This window comes from Orbicella faveolata, unplaced genomic scaffold (assembly GCF_042242905.1).
Source record: "Orbicella faveolata isolate gen_17 unplaced genomic scaffold, um_ofav_v1 contig_35, whole genome shotgun sequence".
NCBI lineage: Eukaryota > Metazoa > Cnidaria > Anthozoa > Scleractinia > Merulinidae > Orbicella > Orbicella faveolata.
This window is the reverse complement of record NW_028301564.1, coordinates 11470670-11492010: the sequence shown is the minus strand read 5'-3', so window position 1 is coordinate 11492010 and position 21341 is coordinate 11470670. Positions and strand designations below refer to the sequence as shown.

The window sequence follows — 21341 nt, the reverse complement described above, 5'->3', positions numbered from 1 at the left end:
TGCGGTATTTCTTGTATTTACAATGTAGTTAGCTGGGCATCCCTTATCCATCCCTTACACCCCTAGTGGCACCTTATAAGAAACATTCTTGAAAGCAGACAGCTCCAGTTCCACACACCTTTTTTGGGTCTTGAGGGTGTCCACTTATGAGAGTTTCCACTAGCTGTACCACTTTTCTCAAACCAAGTAACACAATTGAAATAAACATGATTACATCACTACAGTCCACTACATTTATTTGTGCATAATTTACAATTTTTATGATTTAATTCATTGGAAAGACAAACCTCTCGAAAGGTGGCAACTGTTTTGATGTTTGTGGCACGGTACATTTTTTCACACAATGACTGTTTTATAAAGCTATCAACCTGGACTTGAACATTACCGTGTTACATCAGACCCATTTATCATTCTTAAAAAAACAGGAAGCAACAAATACATATTCTTCAAAGCAACAACAGTACCTGCAAGCAATAATTTGCTACAACTGTTTTTCTGAAGAAGGAAATATAAAGTGCTATCCATAAAAGAGTTTCTCTGCTTTCAAACACAACAGCACTAATTGTATTTAGTAATGGAATAATAATTGTAATTAAGCTTATAGTTAAATCAAAGGGATGCTTGAAATTGGTTATTAAAACAGCTCACTTTATGCGTATATTTCAATACCATTTTTGATGTAACTTCCCTACCTTGCAAATGCCCACAACAACAGAGCAAGATGAGTGGAGAACGCAATTTCTACTATAATATCCCACTGATTTCCAAGGAAGCCAATCAAAGTAAGTTTTTACAGATCGATACATGTATTGAATTAATTAAAAAGACAAAACAAACTCCTTTTTTACTATAACACCCTTCCGCTCTTGTTAATTAACTTACAACAGCACTTTCTACACACTACCCATTCTCTAAACTTTACATACGCGCTGTTAGAACGCGTTTTTTGCCCTTGTGGCGGACCATTTTTCCACCCAGCACAGCCACGAGGGAAACAGTTGCTCGCCAGTAAAAGCGAAAACGGTAACCTGTGAGAAGTTTGAGTTTTCCCGCCCTAAATTTTCCTACCGTTATGAAAAAGAGGTCAAAGCAAAAAAACTGCAACGTTTACCTAAAACTCTAGAACAAGCGATGAAGCAAAGCCAACAATGAAATCGCTCTTTCGGACGCCATCTTTGTTTTTAAGATTTCGGCAGTGCGCGCTAAGTAAGAGCCTGAGTACCAGTGTCACAAATCAACCAATCAGACAAAAGTCTCCTTTGTTGCGCGAATAACTTTCCTTGAAGTGCAGTCAATCTTAGCAGCTTCCAAGCCAATCAGATTTACCTCTACTGATTTCAATGCGTCTTCGCGTCCATTTTCTTTCGAATTGACGCCATAACTGCGTTGAGTTGAGTTCGGATCGTGTTCGTCGATTCCATGCTCCACTTTGTCAGCCCCCATTAACTCATCCTCCACACTCAAGCGCAGTCCCAGCAGCCGATTGACCAATAGCAACTCTAGAAATGTTGTTAGCGCAGCCCAGGCAGAAACAGCGACGACCGTGAGCAGCTGAACTCCCAAGAAGCTCCAACGACCGCCCTTGAAGATTCCAAACTCGTTAGAGAATCTATTTTCGAGGATATCTTTTTCAGCAAAGAAGGCGACGGACAGTAGGCCCCAGATTCCTGCCACACCGTGTGTGGGTACACAGCCCACAGGATCATCGATACGGAGCCTCTCGAGAAGAGCACATCCAGGGCAGGCTAGGAGGGCGCCTATTGCACCAATTACGATAGCCTCCCATGGGCGAGTAAGAGAACAGATGGCTGCGTATTAAATGAAAGAATATGAATGACTGATAAGCGCTGACTGAAGAAATAAACAAAACTACCAGACGCAACATGATACGCGTGTAATTCCACTGCATTGCATGAGAATACTCTCAAACTGTTGGCTACGAGCTCCGAGTCGAAACTCTACTTTACTGACAGCGTTCGTTTTTCATGAAAATAGGACTCATCGAACTCGCTTCTGAGCTAGAAGCGCTAAACACGACAATGGAGGGCGTTTTTAATTTAAGATGATCATAACTTGTTTACCAATTATTTGCTTGATGTCACTGCTGTGACCGAGGAGGAATGGTAGTAATTAACTAATGTAGAAGTGCTGATGAATGCTAAAAACTGTTCCTCGATTTTCAATGCGCCAAAGTGTGTAAGTCTTTTTTGTCAAAACTTGTCAAAACTTTCTCTAATAGGCCTTGTCATGTGACGAAGATCCGCAAATATCCTATACGTCTAGATCAAAATAATTTTTTTTTAGCAACCAATAAGAAAATCAAAAAAGCCACAGACATTTTTGTAGTCCGTCATTGATTGACATGGTTCAGTTTGTTTGGTCGTACGTGCGTGGACGAAGACAGGTAATTCAGTTTAGCAAACATTTTCAGTTTTGCATTTGAAGGCTTGCGTGTCCTTTAAAATAATCATTTCTTTTGACGCTCCGGTGGTGTATACTTTTCTATGGTTTTGTTAAAACCGACGCCAGTACGAAAGATTTTCGGAAATTAAAGACACCCTCAGATAGGTAACCTAGATGGTCCGAACAACTCGGACTAAATGTTAGCTGCAAAAGTGGCATCACTCAACGCAAATTAATTTACCTGTTATGCTGACGAGCCCAGCCAGAATCCCAGTCACAAAAATTGGAATGTTTAACTTGTTCTTTAAACAAATGTAGCTGAAAGTAACAGCAAATGGAATAATTTCATGTAAAGATGTCAAGCCATCCTTGGATGAGTGGGGAAGTAAACCAGACAAAAATTGAAGCGGGAAAAATTTCGCCGCTTTTATTTTTGCCGGGTTTAACCCTTCCCGCTCCAAAGAACTACCGCTGGGTCCCCGAGGATGACCTAAAGCGAGGTTGCCTTATCGATAAGGTCTGGATCCCATGTTTTTACCCAGTTCATCATACGTCCCAATGGGGGGAGGATAGCTATTCAGCGGAGCTTTACATGCGGAGCCTCCGCACTGAGGTCTAAACCCTTTCCCTTGTATACACCATTTTTGACAGGAAAAGCGACCCTTCTATGTACCCTTTCCATAGAAAATGGCTACTCTTTCACACACCTAACGTACACACCCTCGGATTGAGTGATCTCTTGAAACATTGGGATGAATTAGCCGTTGAAGGAATCTGTTCTGGATATTTTGATGGGCAATTTGAACTGAAAGAAACTTCGTATACTTCCACCTAGAAAAAGGTAAATCCTTTTAGGCAGAGTCTCCCCGTGATGGCATGACACATGTCAGGCGCGCCTAAACATTTGTGTAAAATTGAAGCGCATTTTCATATCAGGAAAAGTATTTTCGAGCAGCAATGTAATTTTGGTGGCAAAGTCAAGATATAAAAATTAGTCCCAGCTGACAGAAAAGTCAGATTAGTATTCCTACCTGTATGTCATCCCCACTATCCCTCCACCTATAGAGCCGTTGATAGTTACAACTGCTGCCCTGTGTGGTAAATTGCATACGACTATGAGCAAACAAAAAGTCGCCACTTGAAAGAACGAGCAGGAATCGGACTAATAATTAATCTTTCACGCACGCCTTCTTCTAGTTTGGTTTGTGATCTGACATGAAAGATTAGCAATTCCATGACCATATGCTTGAGAAAACGTCATAATTCAATAAAGGAAACGACTTAAAGATAGAAGCAAGCCCGGGCATGTAGAAACCTATTCTATGACGTACGTTATGTTAGAGAGTTTTACGGCAAACTGCAAAAGATTGTCTCTGATTTTATTGCTATGTTTGTTATTATCTTTAATTATATCAATTTATAATCATGATAGACAGAAAAATATCCCCTATTAACCGTAAATACTGCTTTGTTCACTTAAGTGTAAAAACGTCTACAGATGGCAAAAGTTCAGTTAAAGTGCCACTGAAACGAAATTTTCGTACTCTCTTTTATTAGCCCAATTTATAGTTTCAAACGTGCTTAAAATAATGAACTTTATTTCTGTCAAATCCTAACGGAAAGTGCTATTTTTAGCTGCTGAAATCGACTTTTTGGAGCAAAACAGTGTCCGGGCTCTGGAACCGAGTTTAAGGATCTTGTGACGTTATTGGTTGTATTCACGCAAGAAGCGCTGTAGATTCTCTCTTGTTTTCACTTGATTTATTCAAGTTTATTCTTCATATTGTCGATACCTACTAGTTTTCTACCTTGTAATTTCTGTCCAGCCTTGACAGGAAATACACATCATAAACGTTGGAGGGCGCCGAAGAGTGTAGATTCACCAAAGTAAATGCTACAGATTAGAACAGCTCAGTATACTTTTCGAACATCTTGAGCATTGTACGGGTCCGCAAATGATCCCAGGACCGCAAATGATCCCGGACCGCAAATGATCCCCATATTGGACCGCAAACGATCCCAATCAAAAAATAAGGAATGGCATGGATTTATATCAGAGGAAGGTGAGAACATGTACAAAAATAATGAACTAAAAAACATATTTTATCATTTTGCAAAAAAAATATTCCACAGTTGCTGTTTTGTTCTTCGAAGGGCACAGATCGTTTTCACTGTCACGCAATAAAAAAAAAATAATAAATCCAAAACCAGCCAATGGAAAAAGGTAAGAAATTGTGATGTACGCTGTAGAAGATAACTAAATAAGACACTTCCCCAAGTTTTAGGCCTGTGTGTTTCCCCAAACTTCAGATATTCGTCGCAAATGTTTCCCAGAAATTTACAGAGTCCAGTAAGAGAACGCCATGTTGGTGTGCGTACATCCGTGGTACACCAATATGGCGGCCGGAATATAGTGTAAACATCTGGTACTTACTTTGGCTTTCTAGGCGACTGATTATCAGTACTAAACAAACAAGCATTTATATAAGCACTTTTCCTAATGCTCTAATTTCTAAAAAGGCTTAAAATCATGAGATAAGTATATATTTTTCAACAAACTCAATCATAGCCTTGTGTCACGCCAGCTCCATAACCCTGAAATTCAAAATGCTCTGGTTTCCAAACGAAGCACGCTAATTGTAAACAGATATAAATATACCGCCTCTTATGCCTGATGAGGATAAAACATGTCACATTAAGACGATTTATTGAATTAGAAGTCTTAGAAAAACACGTACTTGTAAACATTCTCGAAATGCCGATGGCGATAGTATCAAACATCTATCAAACAGCTAATTGACAAAACGAAGGGCAAGCCTTGGCCTTGCGTGGTCATGAAGCTGAACTTCATAACTATAGCTTGGAATTTTGGCTTCTTAGAATACTCAAGTAGTCATTTCCGAGGAATTAAAGCCAAAATACGACCAACTAAAAATTACAAAATAAATTTGTTCAAATTTCCAGCGCTACACACTAGATGTTTTACAGAGTGGTGAAGCGTTGTAGGCTTGTGGGTCTACTCAGGTGACAGCGTCTTCCATAACAGTTGCTTCATGGTTAGTTTAAAACTTTAGACGAGTGGCGTTAATGGTTGATAAAATGTGATTTAACTATAACACCGAAATATCAATGTTTAACAAAGGAGGATATGTAGCGTGTGTTGCACTGATCATAATTTTACTGAGAATTGCAAAGAAATGTAAGCCAAGTCGTGTTTTGATGATTGAGTGGTGATATTCATAACATCGTAGTTAGCAACAAAGTTTAGTCGAAAGTATGCAAAAAAAAAAAATCAAGTTGTAAGCCATTATAATTATAAGATGGCTTTAATAAAAACATCGGTATTCACGTACGCCAATTCCCTATCCACACCATCCCACCATCCATGCCATTCCTTCTTTTTTGATCAGGATCATTTGCCGTCCAATATGTAGTGTCCTCCGCAGCCGTTTTTTGGGATGTCACGCAACGCTCCCCCCAAAGAAACGGCTGCTCACATCCGAACAACGTTCCTTTCACGAAATTAGCCAATCACCGCTTCCGTTCCATTTTCAAGAACGTTTTCGCGCCAAATTCGCCCTTTGAAACTTGTCCAATCAGGGAATGTTTTTTATCTTTGTATTCCGTCGTGGGAGATGTCACAAATAAACATACAGATTTCCGGCTTTTGTTTAGGGACGCCGAAAAATACCGGCGACGCTTGCACGAGCTTTCTATGTAGCTGAAGACCCTTCAAAGTTCAAGTTAATTATTAGAAGCTTTCAACTTAAAAAATTACTGTCGAGAAGGAAGATATCTATTTTAACTTAATAAAGGAACCAGGAAATCAAGTAGCTTCGCTCGATTTGTTGACATCGAGTTCTGAATGCCGCTCTTTCCGGCCTGATTACAATCTGTAGGAAGCGTTTGGCCCTTGATTGACGCTTACAATTTGACATTTGGAGAAAATATATAGTCTCATTTATAGCTGAACATAGCGATGAGCACATGAAGCACTTGTACTTAGGACTTTCATTTACAATTTTTTTCGTCCGTCATGATCGTAACCTGCGAACACCGCCTATTTTTGGCGACGTGCGGCGTGAAACAAAAACCAGAAATCCCTCGCGTGTTCGCACCGCAGACCTTTTCGCGCGAAAGCTTACGTCATTCACACTTTGCTATTATGTGATTGGTCTGTTCAACAGAGCGCAAACAAACCACAAACACAAAAGGAAAAGAATGTGGTTCGGATGTGAGCAGCCGTTTCTTTGGGGGGAGCGTTGCGTGACATCCCAAAAAACGGCTGCGGAGGAGACTATCCAATACAGTAAACACCCGCATATAAGAACACACAATTTCAGAGGTCAGACTGATTGTGTTCTTATTTATCGGATGCTTAGTGAAAAATCAGCCTCAGGATGTTCTTAAATGTTCTTAAATTTTTTTAAATTCAGTGCTGTACAGTATAAAAAATGTTGCTAGAAATTTTAATCATGTTTTTGGACAATTACATAAATCTTATGCTTTTCTCTATCAATACAGTAGTTTATAGTATTGTAAAGGCAAAAAATGTAATTCATGATATTAGATATTCTGAAGAGAACAAAGGTGCCCAAAACTTAGCTAATACCATTGGTCAGCAGGTGTGTTTATGGTAATTTGTGTAATTTTGACACCCTTCCCATTTTATAAGAACATTATTTTTTTTTCCAGGCTGATATTGTTCTTATAAAAGTGGTGCTTTATTTGCCAAATTTCAGCCTGATGTTCTTAATCCATGTGTTCTTATATGCGGGTGTTTACTGTATGGGGATCATTTGCGGTCCGGGATCATTTGCGGTCCGGGGATCATTTGCGGACCCGTACAGTACTCGATTCAGTGGAGATTTCGAAGACGAGTGTGGCAACTTTTATATCACGTCCTGAAGCCTAAACACGATATTTCGTCGTCTGTTTTCAGCCTGGTTCTGAAATTTGGATTCTCACGTTAATCTAAGGTCTATTAACAAGGTTCGAATATATCCTCGGCAACTTTACTGCATTGAAAGCCGTAAGCGCATCAGCCATCCGCACAATCACGAAGTTATTAACGGTCCACAAGCTTTGAGTCGAGTACTTCTTTGCACACAGAGGGCATCTTTTTATGATCTTAATAAGTGAAAGTTCTTGTGGTAGACAAAATGTATCTTTGAAAATTGTGATCCGCAGTAGGGTTTGCTTTATCGCCGTAAACGTATCGGTGTAAACAAAGCGGGAATTTCGCTTCTCTTTTACACGTATCTTCCAATTGCAATATTTCACGGCCGATGGAATACTTTGAGTTCTTTAGCACATACTTATGTCTATGATCTTCATTTAATAGTATCCAAGTTCAAAGCAATTCGTTAAAACGTCACTAGTTTACAATCCTTTCGAAGGTTTATTAAACAGAATTTGAAGCAATTTGCATATATGACCTTTCGCCGCCGACATTGTCACGCTCTCTCTAGTTTCCTGAAAACATACCTGTAGGGTCATGGCAGCTTAGTTTACCTTCTTAATTTAAATTCGCTCCCTCATATAAAAGAAGACGGTTTCTTCAAATTATTGCTTTTGTGATAACTTGTAGGATGTAGCAGATACAACTGGACTAAAGGTCACTGTGGCACAATCTCGTCCACGGTGAAACTCACAAAGCGTCCGGTTTCCTTGAAGCGAAGCGACTCGAAAACTCGAAGCGTTGCTGTTGCGATTGGTGCAGCAGCACTCCGGATAATATTTTCAAAAGCCGCTTTCTCTTGTTTTCATGTCTTTTTTACTTTATGAGTGTAGATATTGTTTAATGAGACCCTGTTAGGGGTAAATTCCGACAAGCGACATGGCCTTGAAACGGCGACATGAGAGCTATGAATTGGCGACGAACGACAGACTACTCCAGCGAAATAGAGAAAGCGACACCAATGGCAAGATAGACCGACAACGAATTTCGGAACTGAGAATGCAGTGATTGTTTTAAACGTCTGAGTCGAAGTGAAGATGCATTTCCAGAGTTTTAAATGTGTTTTCCTCTCTCACGCGCGATGTCGACGGGTCTTGAAACCCAGGCTTTCTTATATATGCTAAACGTCCACGTCGAATAAATCGAGTCCGTCATTGCTGAGTATATTTTCCCACTCTCAGCTGAGTGAGCAGTGTCCTAAAACGCCTAAAAACACGCTTAAGGAAAAAGGAAAGAGATCTTTGAAAGTCGGCTTCATATCTTTATTAGTGGGCCACCTGTAAGAGAATATGAAGCTGTATTAATCAGGAAAAGAGAGACAGGGGAAAGCTGCCAAGGTCTTCTCGTCTTCAGCAGAAGGTAAGGGTTACGCCAAATTCAAAGGAAGATTAAAGATAGGAGAGATTATCTGATTGAGGCCGTTGAGATTTTGAGTTAAAGAACGGTTCTTAAACATAAAAATTGTAAAAACAGTCATAGGTTCGACTGTACTTTAGGTCCAAATACTGACTGGAAAAAGGCTGAAAATAGCAATTCCAAGCGTGTAAATTTCAAAATTTCCCAAGGGGAGCATGCCCCCACATCCCTTAGGAGGTTAGCAAGTTCAGCGCTCGAAAACATGCCCAAGCCCTTAGAAAGTATGCTCCCAATATGCCCCCAGCCCCTTAGAAAATTTTGAAAAATTGAAGTAGCTAAGAAGTCTTTTCCTTAATTCTGAGTCGAAATGTGATGCTTTAAAAGTAACCATAAAGTAATCACTAAACCCACTGACCGGAGAAATGCTGGCTCTGCATAAGAATTCCTACTGCTGAAAAGTGTTCGAAGCAAGTGCAAAGCATACAAGGAGTTAATTATATCCAAAGAGATAATTAATTATAATTTTATATGTACTTGACTAAAACGGCAAGGAACCTTGAATGCGTGAGAAATAATAGTTTGAGCATGAGAACGCAAGATTGAATTCGTTTGCGTGAGCCTCGTGCTCAATGCGTGAGACTTGAGAGCATTCTGTCGGTTTTTTTTTTTTAATAAACAAAGGTATTACGATGTGTTATACGTGTAGCTTCGTTTCAATCGAACAAGCTGAAATTTCCCGACACAATTCCTCTGAGACGAAATTCCGACAGGCGACATAGGAGTCTTGCGAAATGCCGACATGGCTGGTGGTGAATTTCAGACAGGGGACATGGGTACCCCTCCCCCCCCCCCCCCCCCCAACAGGGCCTCTTTAATTGAGTGCTCGCCATTTAACCAATTAAGAGTCCCGATCATTTTGCGATCTGAAGAACTCCCACTCGTTTGCTTGCTTACATAAAATATCCTGCAAATATCCAATTAAATAGACTGAAAAGCCCCAGGATCGACTCTCCACCCCCTCATGTCTAAGGCTACTGTTATTATCTACTTTACAGCTCTGAGATGTCCTTAAGATGTTTTTTAGGGGGCTTCGAACAGTATTCTCTTCCCCCATAATTACTCTAAATTTTCATCGCGGCATGAGATTAATACAACCAGTGACGTCACTAGGCTGTTTTGGCCGCGCCAAGATGGCCGCCGATTTTGGGCTTAACCAGCCAACTTCGAACGGCTGAAAAAGCAGTTTTCGCTTACCGTATGCGAACAAAAAGTCTGCAGTGTTTCCAAGTAGGGTTGAAACTTTATTTCTAAGCAAAAATCTCACATACGAAAATTTCGTTTCAGTGGCACTCAGGAGCCATAATCGGGGACGGAGACCGTAGGTCTTGGGATCCACGTGCACCTATGATATGGGACAATTTTTCTATTTTTAGAACAAATTGCGCCATCCCGACGTCATATATCCGCGCGGATCCACGCACATGTCGGGGGCTCTCGCGTGGACGTTGTCACGTTGCGTGATCAAATGGTGAGAGTTGCGAGATTCTCTTACAGATTTTTCACAGCGATGGCAGGGAATAAGACAGGGATTAAGAACCAGGGCTCTTACGTGTAGTTTTATGCTCTGAGCTAATGGAAAAGGTGAGTTTTTCATGGTCGAAAACAAGACTTCAATTTCGCACTGTGAATGAATAATATGTGCTCGCGCTAGTTGAACTCTTTACTTTGGTATCGAGTTAATTTGAGAGTTTCCCGAAACAAAGCTTAATCATAACCAAACCCTGTTTTTGATAGTTTTTTATTGCTTCTGTTTGTTTGGCGAGTTTGCAAAAGTTTTTTAACGGAAAGTATGACGCGTACATAAGTAGCTCATTTGGATAGTGCAGCGCGTGCACCTTCAAATCCGAGTCGGTGTTTTCAATTGTCAACAAATCTGGACAAAGATTTCTTTCGTTGTCTTTTGCGCTGAGATGCTGCAACAGTTTTCACCAACGCCAAAAGACTACTAACATTATGTGTATTTCTTTAACATTGTGAAATTTTACACTGCGAATATAAAAAAGAAAAGAAAATAGACATAGAGTTTTCATAACTCAGCCAACGAAATCGTAACTTTGCTGATTATTTCTGCTGTATTCACATATTTTCAGCTAAGCTTTTAATATGTTCTCAAACATTTATCAACCTTAAACGTATTTAAAAACTAGAGATATTATATGAGTTCGATGTACGTTTTCACACGAAAGTGGGGAAGTCCAGTTTGTCATGTTTTACTGACTGACGCATCGGCGGGCGCTCTTATTCATCGACAACAGACAATTTATTGGATTTTTACACAAACAAAACTGAGCAGCATCTACAGAAATAAACTTTATTGTCACTTATTGGACCTTGATAAAGCATCAAGCGTTGTTTACAATTTAGGCGAAACTCAAACTTGCAATTACTTTGTTTTACTTTTCGGTCGAGATAGACCTGGCGAAATCCTCGCAAGCGTGTGGCAAGAGGAGGGAAACTTTGAAGTCCTGAAACGGTGCTATATCCAAATATATCCAACTGGTTTTTTGCTGTGTTATGGAAAAGCTGTTAATCTTCAACATATGTGAAACTTAGAGTGGAGTACTGTGGAGCTCTTGTAAATGAAGCAGCGGAACACAACTTGGTCAGCGATATGAAGCGGGACATAACTAAATTCGGCACTGTCTTACTTCACTCAAACTGGAGCAGCTTACGACGAAAATACTGAAGCAAAATTCCAACAGACATGAACATATTGATTTGTGGGCCAAAAACATCAAACATTTCGGGAATTTTGGACGCCATTTCCCCGCGCTATATCCGCAACAATCCATGCAGCATGTACGCGCGTGTACCGCACATGATGGCCCAATTTGTTCTAAAAATAGAAAAATTGTCCCATATCATAGGGACAGCCCCAATACTAGAAATAGCGCGCGCTTACGCTCTCCGTCCCCGATTATGGCTCCTGGTGGTACTTCAATATTTTCCGCTTGTCGTTTGCGGTCAGCAACCATCAATCCTAACCTCATTTTTAAGGCCCCAGGGATCCAGCCTAGAGAAACCGAGGAAAGCGAAGAAAAAGAATAAATACATATTCCCAGATGTAGTTTGAGCTACCAGTGAACACTATCGCAGTTCAGTAGTTCAGTAAAGGTTTGGTTTTAGAAAATAATTCTCTTTCTCCAACTTCTGATCCCAAGGCCACAGATCAAACTAAACCCATAATTCAATATCTTGGCCGTTTAAACCTGAATTATTTATAACCTTGTACTATGGAACATTCTTACCTGGAGGCAAGTTTCCACTTCATGCCGCTTATTCCAAACGTGCTGCCACAGTTAAAACCCAGCCAGCCCCACCATAACATGAAGGTCCCCAAGAGAACATTTGTAGGAGAAGCCATTTGTTTGGGCGGAGAATTTGCATCGAATCTGCCAGTCCGGGGCTTTAACATCAAAGTCGCCACCAATCCACTCACCCCGCCAACTAAATGCACAGCACCGCATCCGGCAATGTCGACAGCGCCCATGTTTCGAAGCCAACCGTGTTCATCCCAAATCCAATGAGCTGGAACACAGTATGTCAGAGTGTTTAAGAATGAGTAAAGTGTGTACGCTTTTAAGCTCGCCCTTTCCGCCATAGCACCAGAGACAATGGTTGTCGCAGTCGTAGAAAAGGAGAGATGAAAAAAGTACTTTGAAAAGATCTGCCCCATTTCTCGTTCATCTGAGTCCGTCAAAAACTTTCCAAGGCCGATAACCGGGTTTTTACGCTCGCTGATTCCGTAGCTAAATGCGAATCCGAAAAGCCAATAAGACAGTCCACCGTATATCACATCCACCGCGTTCTTGACCATGATGTTCGCTTCATTTTTCCTGGAGACCATTCCGGATTCGAGAAGTCCGAATCCGGACTGCATTGTAAAAATGATGAAAGCGCTCGTCAAAATCCACGTAGCGTCATCTGAACCTATTCCGTCCGCGAAGTCTCCCTTACCGAGGTCCTTCGTTGTTGGTGCTGTGGTTGAATTTAAAGTGAAGTTTGCTTGATCCATGTTCGTTGGTTTTGATCTTGAGGCAAGGAAATCCCAATAAGAAGAATTCTATAACTGCGTAAAAGATATATCCGGAGATCAAACGGGTTGGCTTTAGAACTCTGCTCCAACTCGTCCTGACACTATCCTTTGAAATCGGTTTTCAGTTCCAGAAGTTCCTGTATTAAAAATAGTCACATGCAGCTGACTGTCAATCATTCTCCTGAAGTTTAAGTTGACATGAATTATTCTGAAATTTTTCTTGTTGTCACTGCTGCGACAGTCTTAATAAGGTCACCGGCAACCAAGAAGAAATTTCTATTGTTTTCGAAGCACTTTTATCACGAAACATTATCCTGTTTGCGTCATCAGCAACCACTAAGGAAGTAGTAGCTTAAACAAACGATGGTTTGAAAGGAGAAAGCGAAAAAGGGCAGGAAAGTCATTAAGTATACCCATGAATAACAAAGAACGCAAAATTATCGTAGAAAATAATTCAATGTCTCCAGATGTGGTGAACTATATCATATATGAGAAGGGGTGGCGGTGTCACAATTTTATGTTTTTAATGAAGAAATCCTTATAAGATCATTTTGGTAAGAAAATTTCATCAAAATCGGCAAGATTTGACACGGACGGTGAAATCGCGAGTTCTTAAGTGATCTTCCGAGACTAAAGAGTCCAATAAGATGATATATTTGTTTTGGGTGACTATCTTTAGTTTAATGTAGTCTATTCTCGCAAACAGGGCAGTATTACGCGTCAAAGATTCCGGCCAAAGATTCCGGCCACCATGCTAGCTATCGTGTGTCATGGCGTGACTGGCAATGTTTTCTCACTGTTACTGTTAATTAGTTATTTAGACAAGTTTCAGGAGAAAGGTGTTTCTACAACAGAGTGTTTCTTTCCAAGGCCTAAGAACTGATAGCTGTCAGTGGAAGTTTTATGTTCAAATTGTTTAAATAAAAAAAAGTCAAAAAACACAAGATAGCTAACTTGCTAGCTAACTTGATAATTTCAAAAAAAACACAAAACAAAACCAATATCAGGCCCCAGCCGGAGTTGAATTCTTTTATTGAAATTCACGGAAAACCCGAAAAGCGGGGGAAAGTCACATATGGTTTCTGCTTTTCTCCAAAAAAAACCAGTCAGTTAAACCTCACGCAAACTGTTTCTTTAACCAATTCTCGACAGACGGCTATGTACATTCAGCCAACTTGTTTATCCTCAAAATATTCGCCGTTTTAGCGCAATACTGACTTTTAAAGGCACATAGCAACACCTGCGTTGAACAATTGAAATGAGTTGCCTTTACCTAATTCTGTCTCTAATTTCTAATTTTGAAGATCTGGGTACTAGACTCAAAATAAAATAAAAATGAGAAAATGCGTTCTTCCTGCGCTTATCAGCTACAACCAGTTAAACGCCATCATTATGGATCTAAACTAAATTTTGTTCTTAGCGTCTTTAATTTAAAACCTTACAAATGAAAATTTTCGGCAAACGTTTGACTTTTGACAAACTTTTTATTCGGCACATCTTTTTAATTTACTTTGCACCAAGCACTCATATCATCACGTGCGAGAACAAAGTGGACAACTCTAGAAACATGGTCGTTAAGATTATTTTAAATTCCTTGATTGAAAGCGGAAAAAAAACAGCGTAAATTAATTATTGATCTTTCCGCCACATTCAATTTATTTAGTCTATATATTTTAATTTGCCACACACAATAGCTAGAGTCAGAGAACAACTTTTATGTGATTAAAGACAACCATTGGAAAAGTGATGGAGGGATAGCGAATTTTTAGGCCTTTTTCGTGACTTCTCCTATTCGTGACCTGTACGGACCGGTGCGCTATTTCTCCCTTTTGCCTATAACTTTATAAGGGCCGCAGGTGTCGAAGTGATAACACCAGAAAAACGCGTATGGCCGTACTAAAAAGGCGTACGACCCCGCGAAATCGATGCGACTTAATTAAAGACAGAGAACAGCCTTGTTTCTGGAAAATAATGGTTCTTCAAAACGAGTGATGAAAGTGAACATTTTGACAGCGAACTACTTAGTACAGCTGCCATCTTACTCCGAAAGCACAGAAAGAAAGTTAACGCGCCTCACAAATGCGAAGTTCATAAAAACAGTCATATGATACAAGGCTTATTGACTGAGGGAGCTAGGTCGGCCGGACGGGAAAATATTTGGCTCGAAGGCAGGACGTACGGACTGAGTGAAGCGAGATACGTGCGTCCTGACTTCAAGTCAAATATTTTCTTGTCCGGCCCGACCTTCCACAGTCAATAAGTACGTATAATTGCCCTTCACTTGTGTTGCCGTGTCTGCACCTTTTAAGGGTATGACCTAAAGCAGATGTAATCAAGTTCTTGACTTCGGCTATCATCGATAACTCCAGCCCATCAACGGTTTCGAATCAGTCAGGAGTGTTGATTCTCTTTACAGAATTCTGTTCAATTCTCCTAAAGTTAGTTCTTAGAATATGGTTTTCCATCAGTACAACATTTCATTCTTAATGATTTTCTCGTTTTCAACAGAAGATGATAGATTTAATCACTCGCCGAGGATTTTACTGTCGTTCTTAACTGTCTTAAACGTCGGGCATATCAGCAAAATTATTAGAATCCAGGTTAGCAAAAACCAGAGGAGCGAAAATAATAATTGAAAGGATCATCATTACTAAACGAAGACATGCGTTTATAAGCAATTCACAATAACATAAAACGTTTACGTAAATGAGGAAGCCCTCAATTAAGACTAAATGCAAAAACAGTATACTTGGTTGCAAATTCAATACAGACGGATCTGGCATCAAGAGTATATTTAAAAACCAAGGAGAATATTAGTCTCAATAAGATCTAACGGGAAGGATTTCAATTTAACGCTTGGTTAACCGTTTCTTGCTACAAAAAGTGTTAAACACTTAACAATATTTAAACAAACGCTGCTATATTTTTGCTGGAAGGAAACGAAAAGAGACTGGAATCGATGTCCTGGTATTTTCAGTCTCGCTCAGCCCTTCAAAACAGTTTTTTCATGTTTCATGTTCCAGTTAAACGAGGAAAACAATCTTTACACTGGCAGAAAAAGCTCCTTTAATAGGGATATTGCGACTTAACATTTGATTTGTTTGCTAATAAAAAGCATGGCGAAAAACGACAATGCAATCTTCGCTACCGGATGTACCTTGCAAATTTTCACTTTTTAATTTTTGCCTGTTTTTTTTTTTTTTTTTTCTTATTTTTATGCAGTCGTAGTAATATCATTTCTTTCGAAGTAGAATTTTCTGTTAATTATACCAAAAGAAAAAAAAGGAAAGAAAATTTTACTGACGTTTAATAACTGCTATTTAAATTTCTTAAGTTTACCTCGTCAAGACAGATCAAGGAATTAAGATGCAGAGATGTCTCACCTACCTACTTTTTGTTGGCTTCCTTGAGGTGGGACAGTAATGTTTCGCGCCGTAATTTCCTCAATCAATATTCATTCTGGAAGACGAATTAAAGTAAAATTTTTGAGGCCAGTCGTTGTAATTATGAATAGAAACATTCTGGAAAGTAGGCGATCTTGGCGCATTATATTCATATGTTGAATGCGTGGCTGACAGGTGTTTTCTTCATGCATCAGAATAATTAGTTCGATTGACATTTTTAAACGGCATTTAAAAACATATCTTTTTAAACAAGCTTTTTAACTCTTTTAATTTTTAGATGATTTTTTAATTTTTGTTTTCCCCTCCCCGTGTTTAACTTTTTAAATATTTTTTTATTTAATGTAAAGCGCCATGGACAAATAGTGGATTGGCGCTATATAAATATTTTATTATTATTATTATTATTATTATTATTATTATATTATTATTATATTATTATAATTAACACCTCAAACCTTGCCTCAGGAAGCGTTTTCTATTACTTTTACACGTAAGGTTGCTGGCTTTCTGGTTGCCGCTCAGAATATCTCATGATCAAGCTTATGCTTTTCTCGATCGCTGCGGCTTTACAATTGATTTAAAGTTTACGTTCAATGAACATTATAAGCACTCGGCTATCAAAGATCCTTGTTGCGAGTTTTTCGCAAAATGTTTAGTTATAATTTTTGAAATGGATCTTTGCCAAGACCGAAAGGGTTTTCAGTGTTTACTTATGATTTTTAGATATTTTTTCCGAAGTGTACACAGTGAATTTTTTATATCAAGGACATTACCGCAGGGATTCGCGAGTGCGACGCGAAGAAAGAGGAAGCAAGCTAAAATTTTCATATACCGCATGACAAACGAAACCTTATCTGGTTCCCTGGGCCTGCTGCTTCCCGTTTAGATGATTATGTCTTCAGTATCATGGCTAACGTCCATTTGAAAGACTACAGCTAAGCACAATCAATTACCAACTACTGATCGGCTTCTAATTATGGGTTTTCAAGTAAAATGCGACAAAAATTTTCATCCTGCGAATTTCCGAACAAAAGGAAATTGATTTGACTCAATTAACATGGGCTTTGGTCTATTTTACACCCCAGGTTTTAACTTAATTCTGCTTCATTACTTGAAGAATACCTAGCTTGACAACAGTAAACACATAAATGTTAGCTTGATCTTGTGGAACAGAACTCGGCTAACGAAAGGAAATCATTGTGTTCTGGTAAGGAACTCGACAGGAAAGTTTGAGCTCAGGCTGTTCAGACAACTGGAAACTAAACCCACACATCTCGGGTATGCGGGCACTTTTTCTACTTCCTCTGGCGTTTCCCCTAGCAACATTTTATTGTTTTGAGAGGTAAAACTAAATATATACCGAGAACTTGTCACTGAGGACGACGTTTGCTTCCCTTGATATAAGACTTGATGAGCTGATTTCTAAGAGGGCCTATTTTCAAGATGGGTCGGAGAAGGATTATGCGGTATTCATATCTCGTCATAAAACATTACAACATACCCTTGGAACCAGTGATATTATACAAAGTTTCCAGATGGCAAAAAAAAATAAACAATCCAGTTTCAAATTAAGACAATATTCTATTATACTGCTTCTTTACCGGTTGTATATTTTAACATTTTTAACTCGTTATTTTCATTCTGTGCACTCCTTCGTGATAAAGAAGTAAAGCATTCCTTGAAATAATTGTCACACTGAATTTCAGTACAATAACAGCTTTTTTAAATAGTTGTTATTTAAACCATATAGTAAAAAAAATCAAGGTATTTATACTGCATATAAATGTATTCCTTATGGCAACGTCGTGATTAGCTACTGAGAAGTTTAATTTTCACTGTTATCAGTTATTTTATACCAATAAATCTGCTCACATCAAAAGCCACCACTAAGGGGTTGGTAGTTGTTGAATCTCTCTCTATTTTATCCAGCGTGACTGACAAGTAGGACAAATTCAACCTTTGCACCGTTTGCATTGCTGCGTGTCTGCATTTTCAATATTTCAAGCCTATCATCTTAATTTCCATTTCATCTTAATTACAAGGTAATAAAATTTAAAAAATTAACTGAAAGGTTAAAAATCATCCCTGGATTCACTAAATAATCAGGACGCACTATATCAATTAAATTTGAAAATTTCTTAGAAAACCAAATAAGGAGAAGGATTGACACAAAGCACCGACCAACATGAACTAAATTTGGAAATGGGAAAATCCAGTAATTTTCTGTTTTATCGGTTTCCGTTCCGTGAAAATCGAGCTTAAAAATAAAATCGATGAATCTGGACACATGTGTCTTGATCAAATTCATTTGAGAAGGATATCTAACAATTTTTAAATATATGCTAAATATACTCTACCTGTTTTCTAGCAATGGATAATGACAAAGATACATCTTGTTTTCACTCTTTTGACGAAACAGGCTTTACACTGAAGCCACTGATATTCTTGTTCGTTTTCATCATGTACGGAGCTGTTATAACATATATGATTAGCAATTATGTTATAAATTTTCATTTGACTTAATTGTGTTGTAATAACTAAGGATATGAATGCCAACCTTGCTAGCTTAACAGAGGATCCCCTAGATCCGCCACTGCTTAACGAGAAATAGGCAATGTCGAGGAAAAGGTTGTTGTTATTCATCGTGGTAGATGCAATAATAAAGTGTATTATCGTTTGTCTCACGATGTAGTCACTTGAGATGTAGATCGCGACGTTTCGACTGCTTACTGCTAGTCTTCTTCAGGCGATAAGGTCGACTGATTGCACGGTATCATTTATATCACAAAGGCCGGCTGTGAGAAATAGACAGTTAAACATAGATAATTACGACGATCTCATTCGTTATTTCTGGGCATGTTAAGTGGAGGCGGATAATCCGACGGCAGATGCAACTGAATGGCCATTAATGTAGTACTGAAATATATAGCGAGAAATATCACACTGATCAACTGAACACGTTTAAAAAAAAAAAAAGTGAAAATAAACCATGGAACTATTGGGTGTCCTCGATTTCATAAAAGTTTAAGCTACATCGCGGTGTAGTTTCATTGAAAACTGCGAAACGTAATTAACAATTACTGGACGAGGTTGAGCAAAATATCGTGATTTGTCAGTGGAGAGCAGATCATTTATTTGCCGAAGCCGAAGGCTGGGGCAAATAATTGACCTGAGAGATACTGACAAATAACGATATTCTATTTCATCATCAGCCCAGGTCGTGAGGGACTGGTTCGAGAGAGAGCGTAGCGCAATGCATTAATCAGTTGTGTCGTGCTTTCGCATTGAGCAGGCGAAGAGGTGTTTTCCCACAGATTTTTCTAAGGTTTTTTATGCTGTTTGTTGGGTCTTTAAACCGTCTGAATTTCGTTTTCCTTTTGGCTGAATTCCAGGAATCTCTAGAGGTAATACTGTTGCCTTTTTGCACCGTATTGAAGCGGTTTTGTGCCACTTTGTGTTTTCCCGCGTTTTTCTGTTTTCTTTCAAAGGGAAATGGCCGCCACTGACAACAACGATAGTACCACGGAAAAGCAAAGTGAGCAAGAGTCTAGCACCCTCATCGCTGTGCTAAATACTATGAAAGCTAGCATCGATTCGGGAAACAGCTTGCTTCAAGAGCTAGTAAGCCACAAACGGTCATCTCCTGAGGATGAAACAAAAACATCCAAACGAAGGAAATCTTACATGGCTTCACAGAAAGCCGACGAAATGTCCTCAGACGAGGACGAAAACGATGCTTCAGAGAAAGCAAATACGCAGCATCACCATGATGCAAGTGCGGCAGATGCCTTAAGTTTGTTTGGAGGTGGTGATATCGATGAAATAGAGGATACCGTCCTCGAGGATATGGAGGATGGAGACTCCGACAACGCTAGTTTGTTGTCTGCAATCAGCTCTTTTCTGAGCTGTTCACAATACACAGGTCCGCCAATTGCAAGTGGCCTTGCTGAGTTAGTAAATGGGAAATTTAATGCGAAGTATTCTGTGGAGTGGAGAAGAGAAAGGAAATTCTCCAGAAATATAAGAAGCCAAGTAATTGTGACAATGTGCTTGTTCCCAAAGTAAACGAGGAAATTTGGAGCAAACTTCCGGGAAACGCCAAACGCTCAGACATTAGAACTTCAGCATTACAAGACATACTTGTGAAAGTGTCATGTGCTATTATTTGCACAACTGATAAGCTTATTGAGCACAGAGAAAAGAAAACCATCCCCAGCTACAAAGCATTGATAAACCCCTTGTTGGATTCTGTGGCTTTGCTAGGTCATGTTTGTACAGAACTATCTTGCAAAAGAAGGGATGCCTTAAAACCCTTTTTGCATCAGGATTTCCGTCTAGCAAGTATAAAACCAGGGAAACTCCTTTTTGGGAATGATTTAGCTAAACCACTTCAAGAATTGAGAACCGCTAATAAGATCTTGACCAACAACAGTTCTGATGCCAGACACTACAAACGGAGCACTGGCCATTCTAAACAAGACAATAACAAATATCAGCAGAAGCGTTTTTTAGTGAACAGAGGGAGGACTTTCAAGCCTCCCAAATCAACAGCAACTCAGGGTTCAGCCTCATTCAAGAAAAAGTTCACCAAGACTTAGAGGTTTTAAAAACTCCGGTAAGTAATTTCCCTAGTTATGTCAAGGATCATTTAATACATTATCTAAGGCTAAAAGTTCAGTCCTTTAGAGCTGGCCAGGTATCTTTATTTTATGAGAAATGGACGCAATTGACCTCAGATCCTCATATCTTGCATACAATTGCTGGTGAAACAATTGAATTTTCTTCCTATCCTATTCAGCTATCATATCCTCCCAACTCTGTCTGTAAAGACCATGTTGCCCTTGTTGAAGCAGAAATTTGCACACTGCAAGAAAAGGAAGTCATTGTCCCATGTCAGCATGAGTTAGGAGAGTTTATATCTCCTATATTCTCAGTTCCCAAGAAAGATGGTAGTGTGCGACTCATTCATGATTTAAAAAAATTAAATAGTTTTGTTGAAAACTCACATTTTAAGATGGAGTCTATTCGTACAGTTTTGAACCTTGTCACACCAAACTGCTGGATGGCCAGTTTAGACTTTAAAGATGCATATTATAGTGTGAAGATCCATCCTGATTTCCAA

The 21341-nt window shown here is 39.2% G+C and overlaps 1 protein-coding gene across 2 annotated transcripts; it reads right to left on the bottom strand.

The window, feature by feature from the left end:
• Positions 1 to 210: 210 nt before the first annotated feature.
• Positions 211 to 13012, bottom strand: LOC149103276 (putative ammonium transporter 3). Of its 2 annotated transcripts, XM_089273122.1 has the most exons (4): positions 12028 to 13012; positions 3435 to 3494; positions 2645 to 2721; positions 211 to 1808 (listed from the first exon to the last, which is right to left on the bottom strand). In XM_089273122.1, exons 1-4 carry the CDS (start codon positions 12792 to 12794, stop codon positions 1243 to 1245), a joined length of 1470 nt encoding a protein of 489 aa, XP_089129248.1. In that variant the 5' UTR covers positions 12795 to 13012; the 3' UTR covers positions 211 to 1242. The 2 variants fall into 2 exon arrangements, with proteins under 2 accessions (XP_089129248.1, XP_089129249.1); XM_089273123.1 differs by lacking the exon at positions 3435 to 3494.
• Between the last annotated feature and the right edge of the window lie 8329 nt (positions 13013 to 21341).

Coding starts and splice junctions, on each gene's coding strand:
- LOC149103276 (XM_089273122.1), bottom strand. CDS start 12,794: ATGGATCAAGCAAACTTCACTTTAAATTCAACCACAGCACCAACAACG. Junction 3,495..12,027: donor AAGTGGAAACTTGCCTCCAG/GTAAGAATGTTC, acceptor TTTACCACACAG/GGCAGCAGTTGTAACTATCA. Junction 1,809..2,644: donor TGGGCTCGTCAGCATAACAG/GTAAATTAATTT, acceptor TTTAATACGCAG/CCATCTGTTCTCTTACTCGC.